The sequence below is a fragment of the Anticarsia gemmatalis genome, chromosome 14 (assembly GCF_050436995.1).
Source record: "Anticarsia gemmatalis isolate Benzon Research Colony breed Stoneville strain chromosome 14, ilAntGemm2 primary, whole genome shotgun sequence".
In the NCBI taxonomy this organism is placed as follows: domain Eukaryota; kingdom Metazoa; phylum Arthropoda; class Insecta; order Lepidoptera; family Erebidae; genus Anticarsia; species Anticarsia gemmatalis.
Window position 1 is genome coordinate 10,945,730 of NC_134758.1, and position 15,503 is coordinate 10,961,232.

General features: G+C 33.5%; 1 protein-coding gene across 2 annotated transcripts; it reads left to right on the forward strand.

The window, feature by feature from the left end:
- The first annotated feature begins 263 nt into the window (after window positions 1-263).
- On the forward strand, window positions 264-13,256 carry LOC142978552 (very long chain fatty acid elongase 4-like). 2 transcript variants are annotated; one of them, XM_076123039.1, is made up of 5 exons: window positions 264-380; window positions 2,488-2,678; window positions 6,238-6,315; window positions 9,554-9,850; window positions 12,433-13,256. In XM_076123039.1, exons 1-5 carry the CDS (start codon window positions 335-337, stop codon window positions 12,697-12,699), a joined length of 879 nt encoding a protein of 292 aa, XP_075979154.1. In that variant the 5' UTR covers window positions 264-334; the 3' UTR covers window positions 12,700-13,256. The 2 variants fall into 2 exon arrangements, with proteins under 2 accessions (XP_075979154.1, XP_075979155.1); XM_076123040.1 differs by lacking the exon at window positions 12,433-13,256 and adding an exon at window positions 10,077-10,155.
- The last annotated feature ends 2,247 nt before the right edge of the window (window positions 13,257-15,503 follow it).

Here is a 15,503-nt window from a genome sequence, read left to right on the forward strand (position 1 = left end):
ATTTACATTCCTCTGCTATTTTAAGGAGGCTTTGATAGGCAGCCAATCTTATTAATAAATTAATATAATTGAAAACAAAAAAGAAAGAAATTAAATATACGTTAGGTACATACCTATAACAAAAATAGAAGCTTCACCTAGCGGTCATTACACCTAAAATCAACTTATAACAACTTCGCTAACAATGAGTCCACACATCAATTTATCGAGGCACGATTACACCAAGCATATTTAAACACAGTATTAATACACGAGCCGCAGCTCTCCCCGCCATTAACCGGGGAGATTCCTGTGACACCACAGTTTTGGCGGGAAACAATATTTGTTTCACAAAATGGCGGCCGCTAGTGAATCCTCCTTTTGGGATTTTAAAGGCATAGGTAAGTTTTCATACTGCAAAATTATTTTACTTTAAATTATGATTGTTCTAAATTTATAAGTATGTAGTGCGTTTGCTTTTCCTTCTTTGTCGTTAAAACAGCTGTCACATCCAGATTATATCTAGGTAAAGAACGTGGGCATCTATTAGAAAAAATATGCGGGCAAAGCCGCAGGAATAGGGTATTCTTTTTACCCTTGAGTTAGTCGGTAAATAATTATTTGAGACAAAAAGTTTCAGTGTAAATCGATACTATAAACTAATGTGCGTTCAAGTTATTTCAATCCATCTATGTAGGTTAAGCTTGAAAGTCTGACAAACATACGAACTTTTACGTTTATAACAGTAGATAAAGAAGAGTTCCTAAAGTATGAATAAATGTTTTTCTTATATTAAAAAGAGACTCGTGGCCAGCAGTGGGATAATAGTGGGTTAAATGAAATATAGAATGAACATAAGGTAAATTTACGCAGATTAGTTTAGTATTTATATCACCGCAATAAATGTTATTATATACCTACCTTTTAAGTACCTACTTCACCTGAAATAGAATTAGAATGTATTACAATTAATTAATTTGTAATTAATCAATGTTTGATTAGTTAATTAGTCACGCATAGTTATTAGTTAATTATGCGTATGTACTATCGAACAAACTGAATCATGACCCACCATGTGCTTATTTTCTAAAACACGTCTATATAAACGTAGGTCGAAATTCGCTTGAACCTACGTTTCCTTGGTAACGAATTTGTTATCTGTCATTATTGCGCGTTATGTCAAATCTTTGTGCTTCAATACAATAATTCTTTGTTATCGTTTTTAACAGGCTCCATGGCGTAGTGGGTTGATGTTACAACTGCGACGCGTCAGGAGTAGGTTTCGATACCCACTCAGGACATGGCTAAATCGGCCATTATAGCAAATAATGTTACTATAAAAATTAAAATAATATAGGGTAACCAGTATAGTTATTACCCGGTTAGGGAATTTATACACAATTTTGGTCAATAGTATTCTAGTAGTACTCTATTATAAACGCAACTTAAATATTTTTTCTAAAGGAACATCAGTCATGTTTCATTGTTTCAATAACTTTGGAAACATTATAAATAAATTACCTATAAAAAACGACTTCTAATATTTAAAAACTCAACGAAATCGGTACATCGCAATTCATTTGAACTGGTTTCTTTAGAAATTAAAATAAACGTATTATTGCTTAACGTTGGCAATCACTGTATGATGGGCAATGACTATAGTGGTTACCCTAAGCGTTTCACAGATTTCTAAATGACGTGCTTTTTGACATTTCACACAAATAGATTTTTTCGTAGTGCAAAGAGTTTAGACTATTAACATTCTAGATTCAAATTAAGAGTGATTTATCGAAAACGTATCTAGTACTGTGGTAACAAAGGTCAAAGTTGTCTGTAGTCGTAGATACATCATGACACAGTCGTATTCATGTTTAAAATGTCCTAAGTGCAACTTTGACGTTAGAGACGAAATTCTTATTGTTTTGACGGTTTCAAGCGAATTATCGGCAAAATGGGTCAAGATTCAGTTGGTTCGATAGTACTTTGTATTAGAATATTTTCAGTTTTTAGTAAGCGTTATCCTGAGGAAAGTATCATCGTATAATACATTTTCCTGTTAATCTAATATTACAGTAATTATCATCGGTGATAATTTATTAGATAGGTACTTATAATAATAAAAAAATTGTGGTCACCACCCCGCTACCACTGCGCTGGTATAGTGGTTTTACCTGTCATCAAACAAATATATCTGTAATTCACAAACAGTTTCCTCAAGCCTAACTAATTCCGGGTCCATTGATTGTATGTTTGTAAAAGCCCCTACGCGTCAAGTTAAGTTCTAAATAAAGAAGTGGTATTAAGTAATCAAAATCAAATTAAATCAGTTATTGTTGTTATTTTGGGTACAGTAAGTGGTCTTATAAAAGGTATATTTGTCTCCAAGAACCCGCCAATGGGCTTACACGAGAAAAACACCTAACAAACTGTGTTTTTTTCTAATGTGTGACTAAAAAGAAGAAAACACTTTTCTCTCTTTCTTTCAAATACACCTATCTCTTTCAACAGATGAATACAACGACAGAAAGCTGCTCATCTCCTCGCCATACCCGATCCTGTTGGTTGTGACGTCATATCTATACTTCGTACTGAAGTGGGGCCCCAACTACATGAAGAGTAGAGAACCATACAATCTACGCAACTGGCTCGTCGGATACAATGCCTTGCAAGTTATTGTCACGTTTGTCACTTTTGTTGTGGTAGGTGTTTTACTTCACTTGTTTTATATACATATAAGTTTTGCCTGCCTCTTAGAGCTAGGCCAGCATTTCTTTGGAAGGCACTGGTGAAGTTTTTTCAGGGCCTTTCAATCCACGCACCAGATGTTCGGCTACAGGGGTGGTTGTTTAGTGGAATCACTACATAACCCAAGATTTCCCCCAAGGAAATTCGGGTAACTGAAGGGATTTTTCATCCCGCAAAAAAAAAGTGCAGTATTTCATACCTGTTCGGTTGTGAAGCTTATTCATGGGTGTCCGAGGTCTTACATTGAAAATGATATTCTTTTACTTAATCTCCTACGGGCCTGCGAAATAGAAACAGTTAAAAAAGGTACTCTAAGAGATAGTTTTATAAGCTGATATCAAAATCTGATTTTCAGAGTATAACTCAGTTATTTTCAAAATTAAATATACTAATTCTAAAATTTATATACTTATGTTGTCCGGAGTTTGTTAACGTGCCCGCTATTTAGCAAATACATGAAACTAACTTTGTAAATGGCAAAAAGTAGGTGTATCAGATACACTTCATCCTGAACCTTTGAGTATAATAGGTGTAAAGTTGTTTATTATCAAATTATCCTCATTATCCTTTAACTTATAAATCCATTACCTGAAACGTCACACTGACGCACACTTAGTCACACTACATAAATATTAATAGCGATTAAATTGTATAATATTAAGCAACATTTCCCGCTATCACCCAGATTTGGCCCCCATTCCCGAACGGTAACGACATCGCTAATTTTGTTTCCTATTTTGTTATGTAAGCTGCCTGCTAAGTTAAGAAGGATTCATATTATATACCTATGTTTATGAGCTTTTTGAAAAGGTTTTCTCAAGCTCAAAAATGTTTTATATGTAAAAAAGCTTATAAATTATTTGTGTGATTTTTATTATAATACATTCAGTATTTTTTTGTGTGAACCATCCATACAAGTTTAATTATTAGTAGGGTTTAGGTTAGTTTAATAATTGATGTAAGGTATCGTTTTGTAAGATTGAAGTTTTAGTTCTCAGAGTAAAATTATATTTTTTAGCTAAATGCGAATTACAAATTAGTTACAAATCAGTTACACTCGGCAATAGTCCCAACTGAACTTATATGCTCATAAATCACTCCAGCATTTTCAATCGGTTAGTCGACAACATAAATAATATTTATCTCAGACAAGTCTGGTGCGATTTACTCTTGTATTTTTAAAGCTTTTATTAATAAAACTATCCTAGCTAAGAACTTGTCTACGTAAGAAAAAGTAAATATTTTAAAAGGCTAAAATAAGCCTAAAGAACACTAAAACTCAACATTTATATCAATAGCGAAACTACAATTCTACCCACTACTAAACACGAGACCTCTCTTTGTCAATGCTATCTTTTATCATTTTAATAAACCAAATGCCTACCTACGGAAAACCAATGTAATTATTATTTAATTCAACAATTAAGACGTTTTACTCCATAACTTACCTTATAATCCATTCACTTAAGAATTTTAATATAGTCATATAACAAATTTCAGTTTATACATAGGTGCAAAACTTTTAGTCAAACGTCAATATGATCTAGTACTGTTTAAATATTGCGTGTATTCCCATCCCAGTCACGTCTGTACGCGCTGCTGATATTACATACGTGCATTTAAATATTGCCTTATATTGCGGGCTTTTAAAAACCGAAAAGTAAATAATATTTCTATCAGACGCAAAAATTTAAATATCAGTCAGCAAATCGAGTAGATGGTTTTACTATTATCTTTAAGACGTTATCTTTCTATGTTTCGTAATTCTAGGCTTTTAAGAACGAAAATTTCCTTATTTTAAATGATGCCATCACTTAGAATTGTCTAAAATAAATGAATACTGGCCAATGATTATGATAAAGATATAATATATAAAGACAAACGTAAGTAGCCACGTATGCATGCATATGACTCTATGGAACAAAACCCACTGAAAAAAAATCGATGAAAATTTGCACAGATATACCTACATTATATCTGTGCAAATTTATATACATTATAAATTAATTAACTCGTATGATATTTTTAATGCCCGGAAAATCTTTCAACTATAACTAAATCGTAGGTACAAACTTCTAATAATAGTTAGGTTCAATGCAACACAGCAAGAGGTCATTGACTTCTATTGTTTGTCTATATTCGGGTTCAAGTCCGTCGCTTTGTTGCACACGACCTTAGTACATAGCCTATATACATACATAGTGGATGATCTTGGAAAATCATGAATGATAGTGATGTAAAGTATAAGTGAAGTAACTTTAATGCGACGGGTCAAAAAGAACCAAAAATAGTTCTTATCTAATACCTATTAGTCCTCTTTCGTGGGACTATTTTTGGACAAACCTGTTGGCAAATACAGCGCTTATTAACTGCAAGCTATATTTCGTAGGTAAGAAGCAATGAAGCATATAGCATTTTAACTTGCGAATTGAGAGTTATTTCTACATAAATTGTACAAAAAGACAGCTGGTTTTGAGAACCTCCTCGTTTTATACAAATAAGTAATATCACAGCACTTTTCTTGAATTGAGAATTTAACTTGAAATCTTGTCGTTCGCATTTACAAATCAAATCGTTTATTGCTTACTAAGTTTTATATTAGAATTCTTATATTAGTTTGGTGACAAATGTAGTAGCCTGTTTTACATGGTAGGTAGAACAAGATTTTGTACATAATACATACTTAGCTATTATTACATAATGTATATTTACTTTTTATATGCTTTTTCTCGCTCTCGGACCATATAGCTAGTTAATATTAGTTATAAATGGAACAGTATTTCTATAGCAAAATTCCTGAGAAGTGGAGACGAAGTTATAACAACTATAGAAATTCAAGCGAAACACAAGTTGTACGTAATACAAAGTTTTGAATCACTTGCTTGTAGTGGCTACCATGAAACTGAAATGTTTCCGAATTTCTGTAAATAAAGTGACTGCTTTGAAATCAGATTAAGATTGCCAGTTTAAGATTGAGAAGCTCAAGTTATACTTGCATTTCGTTGCGACTTGCCTTGCCTTGACTAATATAAGGAACATTAGTCAACAAAAATCTAGACAGAATTACACATCTATACTAATATTATAAAGAGGAAAGATTTGTAAGTTTGTAACGAATTGACTCAAAGAGTACTCGACCGTTTTGAAAATTACTTTCACCATTTTAATGCTACATTATCACTGATTGATAAAGGCTTTTTAAATTGCAAGAATAATGATAATGTCCACCCGTGCGAAGTCGGAACGAGCCGCTAGTTCTTAATCAATATACTCCGAAATTTTAAACGACTTGTCTATATAAAAATACATGATTACCTCTTGATTAACGAATAAAATTGTTTTGTCACAGCTTGCACGTGGATTAAGGCTAAAGACACAAGTTCATAAAAAAATCATCTGAATTCATATCTTCTATACCACGATACCAATAAAAAACCTGGCTCCATATTCGCCAGGCTTGAAATATAGCAAAAAAATATTCTGTTCAATTCACATTCTTTTTTATAATTTCAGGGAAGCAGCATGCTATGGAAACAAGGACTTTGGCCTACTACGTGCCATGTGGACAGAGATATGGAGAAACGATTACGAGTGAGTAGCAAACTTTTATGTTTACACGAATTATGGCTTTATTTTGGTTATTTTATGATTTTTACAAATATTTAGGCCGTAGTCGAACCGTGTAAAAGGTATTAGGTAGTGTTTTTATGGTTGAAGTTAGTCAAACGTAATTATATGTTTTTCTAACTCTGCTGTGGAATAATAAGAAAACAAGTGATCCATTACACTATTAAAATACCTTAACAAACAAATATAATTACGACGAATTAATATCAATAAAATCTGAAATAAACAAAAACAAAACACAAAAAACAGCACACATTTTTTATTAAAATTAATTCTGACGTTTTATACCCAACAATAGCATTACCGCGAACCCGTGAATATTGGCGGTAAAAAGTGTCCGCCATGTTGAAATAAATGTCAATATCATTTACCGTTTGCTGAATGAAATGCACCGGGAATTGTGAAAGTAGATACATTTCAATATGCGTTGATGATGCCGGAAAATTTAAAAATATATCCATTTATTAATTAACTGCATGACAGTTTATTTATTTACCCATCATGCTGTTTGTCTTTTAAATTTTATTTTATTTGAGCGCAGCCATGACTGAAACAGTTACAATCTTTTTATAGTGGGATTGTCGAATGCCAATACGTTTCGAATGAATTCTTTCAACTAATTTATGATTCCACAGCTTATACAGTACTGCCAATCCCATGGATCGTTTTAGGTCACGATCAAAGTTATTCTCGTATTAGGTTTCTTAATTTTCCTCTGTAATAATAAAAACAGCACTCAAGAGTTTAGGAACGCGTCTAGTACCCTAATATAGCACAATAAGCTCGTTTCTCGCCTTTTAGCATGATGTAATAACTAAGTGAAACCATTGCGTGTTTTATCTTGCTTATATTACTGACAACTCATAATATGGATATACCTTAATGAAGCAAAGGAGTCTAGTTTATAGTCTCTGTCTACCCCTATGGGAAAAAGACGTGATTTTATGTTTGTTTGTATGTATTGATAATTGATATCAAACACAATTTTTCCCTTGCAATTTGTCTATAAAGAGTCCACAAGATACAACAATAGTTCAAATACGGTACGTACCTACGTTTCATTTTCTCTCGTACTTTACGAGCTACTGCGTTTACGTCGTATCTCTCAAAATATTGTTAAATATATCCTTTATTAAACTGTTAAACTTTTATAAGTTTCAACCGCTGTGAGATATATGAAAAATTGTAATCAAAATCGTGAAAACACTGTCTTACAGCACTGTTGAAGTGTTTATACTAGTTAGTAGTAAAACTAGAAATGCTGATGTGTTTAAATATCAAACGTACATATTCAGAAAATAAAATAGAGTAGTTGGAGCAGAAACTAATAAAATACAGATTTATTGAAACTTTTACGTATACTTTGTTAATGAACAAAGTTATTGAAAGAATTCAAATTCTCTAACTTTTACGTAGCCAGCATTGTGAATTCATGGACTAACCCCTCTTACAATTTGAGAAAAGACCGTTGCCCAGCAGTGGGGCATTAACGAGTTAATCTTGCATACATAATACATAATATATCAGAAACTGGAGTAACTACTATAAAAGCGAGTGAAAACACCAAACAAAGTTAATATACATACATATACTTTAAAGAAAATGACTTAATTTGACATCCTAAATTCTTATTATATTTGTTCGTAAGATGAGTTTTGTGCCAGTTACTTTAGCTACAGATATTGAGTGTAATGTTTCAGAGATGGTTGTTATAATTAGCGCCGTGTGAGCTAATAGGCTTACAAGTACTCACGCCGACAACTATTAGCTGAAGGGTGAATGTACCGGTTGTTGTCGAAGATATCTTACTTCTTGGTGTTTAGGAATTGCTTTAGTTTTCTAAGGAACGGTTAAAATGTTCGTGTAAAAGTTAGTGCATTCGTAATAGAAGAAAAAACTAATTCCTATTTATTTTGAACAAATTATTACATCTCGGAGTTAACGTTTCGTTTTAGTTTTAACAGGAATGAGAAAATTCTCATTTAAAAACTAATAGATTCGTTATAGAAGAAATTAAAGAAAATAATTACTCATTATTCATGTGGAACAAAAATATACACTTATTTTGCTGTACAAAAGAATTTTGACAGCTACGCAATGTTTATGTAATCGTAATTATAAATAAAAGCCTTAAAAATATTCAATTTTTGAAACATTATCTGACAAAACGGCACCATTTGTGTCAAATAAAGTTGCGAATCTGACGGTGAATTGACCACAGTAAAATAATTTACTTTTCTACAAAGTACAGTTTCACTGTTACAATGAATATTTAAAATAGAAAATTATAGTTTATTTCGTATTTTTAGCACAGGCTTTAAGGTGTCTAAGGTACATTTAGCGGTAGTTTATCTATTCAATAGCTTTTCTTTTTCATATGAGTTTAAACCTTTTAGCCTGTGCTAGGGTTTTAATCGTTCGTAGAAATCAATCAAAATTTCTAGAAAAAATCTCACTATTATACACAAAATTCACCGTCTTACAACTGGTATTTGCACCTTAAACACGCTACATTATAAATGGCGGCGATAATCAGAATATTTCCCTTGGGGCGGAGCACAGATTATTAATAACTACATGATTATGTTCCTGGCAACATCGTGTGCTACTCATGTATGTTGCCGACAGTTGCTTGTTGCTTTTTCTTATGAATATTGCTTATTACGCTATAAGCTAATATAACATTACGGCTTCACTTCGTTGATGATGTAGACAGTATTATTTGTATGAAATAATAAATGTATGATAGTCTGTTACGCTTTTGTTTCTTAACCGCTGAACAGATGTTTATTGTAGTTTACTTGAGTGTCTATAACATAACACTTACTAAGAACTATTTATTAACCTGAAACTGTCCCACTTCTGGGCAAGGGTCTTCTCCCGAGCAATGAGTTCAGTCTTAGAACTACATATTATTATGCTTAATATTATACTATAATGCAACGGGTATTAAACGCGATTGAAAATTAAAGGTTAGGATACCTTATTTCGTTTCGATCAAATTACATCCACCGTGGTCACGGGCTGACTGATATAATACCTAACGAAAAAGAAAAAAGAACAAAATACAATATAAATTGACTATTTCAAATACTTTGCAAGAAGTTTACGAAAAAAAGGATATTTTGAATTTGAACGAAAACGAAAATCGCAGAAAAAAGCACTTAATCAATCAAACACCTAAATTTCTTTTTTTCAACAGCTCGTAGACGGCAGTCACTACTACTTCCTCACAAAAGTGGTAGAACTGGTAGACACGGTGTTCTTCGTTCTTCGCAAGAAGCAGCGTCAGGTGTCTTTCCTCCACGTGTACCACCACACCATCATGGTGATGGCGACCTGGCTCATCACCAAGTACGCCAGAAACGACACCGTGCTCTTCCTAGGAGTTATCAACTCCTTGGTCCATGTTATCATGTATGCGTATTATGGACTGTCGGCCTTCCCCCATTTGGCTAAATATTTGTGGTGGAAGAAGTATATTACTATGATGCAGTTGGTAAGTTTCTGTATTTTATATTACTCCGCCATATCTAACAGTTTGTATCACATAAAGTTTTATCTAACAGTGCGAGATTGCATCGCGTCCTTGAAAAATGGAAAAGACAGCCGAGTAGTTTAAGAATTTTCTTGTCACTCAAGTGTTCCAGGGTTCAAGCAAAACACAACAGTGCATTTTTAAAGTTGTTTCAGTGTTTAAATTTAGGCATGCCTTGTTCCATCAGTAACCGCAATCGGCCAGTGCGAGCGTAGTGGACACAAGGAGGGAGAGGGAGGGAGAGGGCGTTAGTGCCAGTATAAACATCAGCTCCGTAATAATTTGTGATTTAAAATTTGAAAAAGTATCTTTATGCATCAATAGTGTTAATTTAAGAGTATTTAAGACGATAGGATTAACCGAGAGTGTTATCTCGAGTGTTCTTCCACTGACTGGATAAATATCAGTGTAAAACCGTTTTTTTCACTCAAACAGTGCAAAGTAAACAATTTAAGTCAATATCAGCTTAAAACATTGTAAATATAGTGAAATGCAGACTATTAATTAACCATTTCCATAGTGAAAAAACTTAAAACAGTGATGTAATAAACAAATAAGTGTAATAAAAACAAAATCATTTAAGTGCATTCAAAAAATCGTCAACGTCAAAAATTCAAAAATTAGCATCACCAACAACCGTCTTTCACAAAAACAATAAAAAACTTTATACTAATCAGCCAATTCAACATAGAAACTAACGACGTGGTGGCTAAGTGCGACAGTACTGGAATTTGATATCGAAAGTGTCGAGTTCGGTCCTCGCCGACCGATACACTTTTTGTAGTTTATCTTTCGTCTAAAATTTAAAATACGCCAAAATGCCGTATGTGTCTCAAAGGAGAAAGCGTTTGTCTCGTTCAAATAATGATGTTTCGCAAACCCAGGACAACGATTGTTCAGAAATAAGAAGTTTAACAAATGAGAGTATCTTAAGCGAGGAATTAATGAATTTAAAACTAAAAATGGAACAGATAATATTGGAACTTGATGGTGCACAAATAGAGATTGAGAACTTAAGTACTGAGAATAAAAGTCTAAGAAACGAGCTAAAAGAGTGTAAGAAGGAACTAGAACATCTTAAAAAGTCTACTAATAAAAATATAATTTATTCTCAACAATCCTCGACGTCATCCAAGAGCGCCAATAATATTAAGGCTGGAAAAAAAAGTTCAAAAGAAAGTACTGATAATAACTCAATACAATATAAAGAAACATGTATAACGAACAAGCAATCAAGAACAATCCAGAACAGGCCTAACGAAGCCGAAGATCACATCCCAATAATACATTCGAACGATTTAAACATATCCATTAAAGAAACATCTAATTCCGGTAAAACAAAGGACAGAGGACTACTACTAACAAATGACAAACAAAGGGACTCTTCAGAAACACTCAAAGAAATTCAAGCTAGAAACTACGACAAAAGCAAGGTTTTAATCCTAGGTGACGAACAAGGAAGAGGTCTACAAGAAGCTCTATCAACACTTCTAGGCTGCCGGTACGAGGTATTTACACTATTTAAGCCGGGTGCTAAATTATGTGACGTAATAGAACCTGCTCTGTCAATGACAACGAATTTCTCCAAAAATGACTTCATTATTATTATTGCTGGATGTAATGACAATAGACCTAATGAAACTACATCGTTCTTATATTATGTATTAAATAAAACTACACACACGAATATCTTGATCAGTGAAGTCCCTTACAATAAATATATTAATGAGAACAAACTTAACAAAGAATTAAAATATAATAGTTCACATTTTAAACATTGTTCATATGTTGATATGGGTTATTATTATAATTATTTACCTAACAGAAAACAACGAGTTATAAACATAGTACAGAGACTATTGAAAGAAATACTACGAATTGGTTATAAAAACAACTATCAACAATACATATCTAAGTCTCTAATCAATTATAGTCAATGCTTTGAAACTAAAACCTTTTCTAATTGTTCTACTCAAACAGACAACAATGTTACACAATATGATATTAGCATAAGTTATGATAAAAACTTGGAAGAAACGTGTTTTTTTCGGAACTGAGCATGACAAACTTTGTGTATTTCATCTTAATATTTGTAGTTTACTCTCTAAGCTATATGAGCTTAAGTTAATAATAGATGATTTAGATACAAAACCACAAGTACTTTGCTTCTCTGAAACTTTTCTGTCTGAAGATACTAAAAAAATGTTAATCATCCCTAATTACGTCACTAGTGTCTATTATAATTGAGATTGTATTGTTACTTGATAGATAACATTAGCTTAAGAGTGTATAGGATAAGTTTACACCTAAAAAATTATAATTATAAGCTATTGCATGCCTTATGAGGTAAATTGTGCTGTACTTCCTACTTATAAGATCACATTTATTGTATTACCACAATTTTAGCAATAAAGACATTTGAATTTGAATTTGAATTTGAATTTGAAGGCCTAACCCCTTATCATTACGAGACCCTTTCCCAGCAGTGGGACATTAATGGGTTGATTTTCTTTTTACTTTACTAACCAATTAAACTCCTTTAGATCCAGTTCATCATGATGTTCATACACGTGGTAGTGAGCCACCACGTCTCCGAGTGCCAGCCAGCCTACTACCTCCTCTCCTCAGTCTGTTTCAACACTCTTTTGTTCCTCTACTTGTTCGGAGACTTCTACGTGAAGTCCTACATGGATAAGTACAGGACCAGGGATATAGTGAACGCAGGGAAAATGATAGGATCTAATATAAGTAGCAAGAATAGCATCAATTATATCATGAATCATCATAAGTTAGCGGGTAAAATGCATTAGTTCTTTGTTTTTTTTAGCTTTAGATTTGCAAATGGAAATCGTAGGAAATAATCCGGTATGTTTCGGAATATAGATAGCATATCCGTACTGTTGATTATTTTATCTTCATTCAACTTAATAACGCAAATGCTTTCGAGCTAAGTTAAAAGAATGAAACGATAGCAGGAATAGAATATATTCTACAATCGACAATGATAAATTCTACTTAAAACCGAAACTAAACTTAAAGTACCTGAAAGATTTAATATTCCTGTTCAAATTACACTGTGATTGTCTACAAAATTAGGAAATGCATTTTCGGTTGTTTGCCTTCCATCCTCCTATCCTGTAAGCGTATCTATGCCAGCCTGAAAAGTACTGTAAAAAACAAATGCTTTATATAAGTTTACCTGTTAAAATTTAAGTAGATAATTTAGTTTTAATTAGGAAATGTTCAATGCCTTTAATCTATGTCCCGTAGTCATATTTTAATGCTTAAGTATTTGTTAATAATAATTGTTACAAATGTTAGTATTATATAAGTTAGTTAATTTTAGGAGATTATAGTGTGAACATTAAATGATATAAAGACTTCGTGCTAGTTATTTTTTTATTTCAAATATACCCCGTCGTAACCATTCTTCATACATAATAAATATGAATGTTGGATGTCAGTTGCACCAATCAAATATAAATAACTCCTATTAAATCCCGGGCATGAGTTTTCAGCCTAACCTTTCTCCCAAACTATGTTGGAGTCAACTTCCACTTTGGTCTCACGGGATGCAGCTGAATATCAGTATTTTTACACGGAGCGACTGTCTGTCTGACCTCCACAACCCAGTTACCTGGGCTATAACACGATACCCTTCGGTAAGACTGGTTGTCAGACTGTCAAGCTTCTGACTACTGTTAACGACTGTCAAAGATCTTTAAAAATGACAGCCGGGACCCACAATTTAACGTGCCTTCCGAAACACGGAAGAACTCGATATGTATAAGATGGTCACTTTGGTCACCCATCCACAGAACAACCTCGGCGAACAAGCGTGGCTTAACCTCAAAGTTGTTAACTAAGCCACGAAATCCCAGCCTGAAGATAATATAAGCTCATTTCACATTGTCACCTACATAGAAATCAAATCAAGGTCTCCACTCAACAATGACAGGCCACAATTAAATTTCGTACATTCATCGGTCCATTCATATCATTCATTCATTCGATATTCAAATTGACGTCGTACGACGTTGATTGGATCGCGTTGATGAACGTTAATTTGAAATTCCCTTTGTTTGTTTTTTATTTGTTCTCTGTTTGAATATTTTTTGAAATAATAAATTGCCAGTGTTATTTTACAAATGTAAGGGTGAGATTACATTTGCTTAATTGTGTATTTGTCATGTTACTAATATTACTTAAAAACACACACTCATTCGAACGGCTGAACCAATTATGATCGATTTTGACAAAGGAATAAAAAAATGATATATTATAACCTAGTATTAGACAAAAGTACTACACGCTGTAGCCATGTCTAACTCAACAACTAACTGCACGTTTGGCGCAATGGTTAAAGTGGTCACCTCGCCGCAATAACCGTAGCGCCGCGTGTGGTGGGTTCGAATCCCACCCGGGACAAATCTATGTGTGATGAGCACGAGTATTTGTTCTGAGCCTGGTTGACAATCTACTATATAAAAATAAGTCGGGTTTTCCTTCCTGACGCTATAACTCCAGAACGCACGAACCGATTTCCACGGTTTTGGATTCGTTGGAAAGGTCTCGAGCTCCGCGAGGTTTATAGCAAAGAAAATTCAGGAAAAAATTCAACAGAAAGGCGAAAAAACAGAGAAAATCATTTTTCTCATACAGCGCCATCTCTGATACATAGCATGTACTACATACCAATATTTGTATCGTATTTCTTTTAATATTTTTATTTGACAGCTACTCATTGTAGATGGTGCCGGTGCGTGATATATTGTTTGACAGAGAATTTCATGTGAAAAAACGGTATTGTGTTCAAAAAAGTAAAAAATATAAGTTATTCGTTTCCTAACATTTTAATTGGAAACCAACAAATCAATTACGTGTATTGTGCAGATTTTTATTCGATTTCAACAGCAGGCATTTTGTCTTTAAGGTGGTAAGTTAAACTGTGTAAATTATGTGGATCGTGCATTTGAGGTTAAATTCACTACTCTGTCCATAGTCCAAAATGCCTAGAGGACGACGTGCGAACATCGGCCGCCGCACAAGACATGCAAGCCAGCAACAAGTGTATTCACAGAACTTAAGCGAAGTAAGACAAAATATAATAAGAGAAAATGCCCGATTAAGACAGCGCGTGAGCACACGAAGATCATTGGCATCATACAATCGCTAGGCATTCCAATATGATCCCACTGCGAACTACAGTAATGATGAAAATTTAGATATTGGACCAATGACGACTGTATGCCGATATTGTAATGCGTTAAAGTTTAAAAGAGAAACGGCTGGATTGTGTTGCGCAAGTGGAAAAGTCAAACTGGATCCATTACTTACACCACCACAGCCACTGAAACAATTGTTCGATGGAAGTGATCACGATTCCTACCATTTTCTTCAACACATCCTTGAATACAATAACTGCTTTCGCATGACTTCCTTTGGAGCTAATATCATTCGAGAAGGCGGCTTTATGCCGACTTGCAAGGTAAAAGATACAACACACAGAACCAATCACTCACACTAACAAAATGAATTGCAACAATAAAAACTACATATACACCAAACACTACACCATCACACGATCAGAAGTTACACCGTATTCTTCAACAAA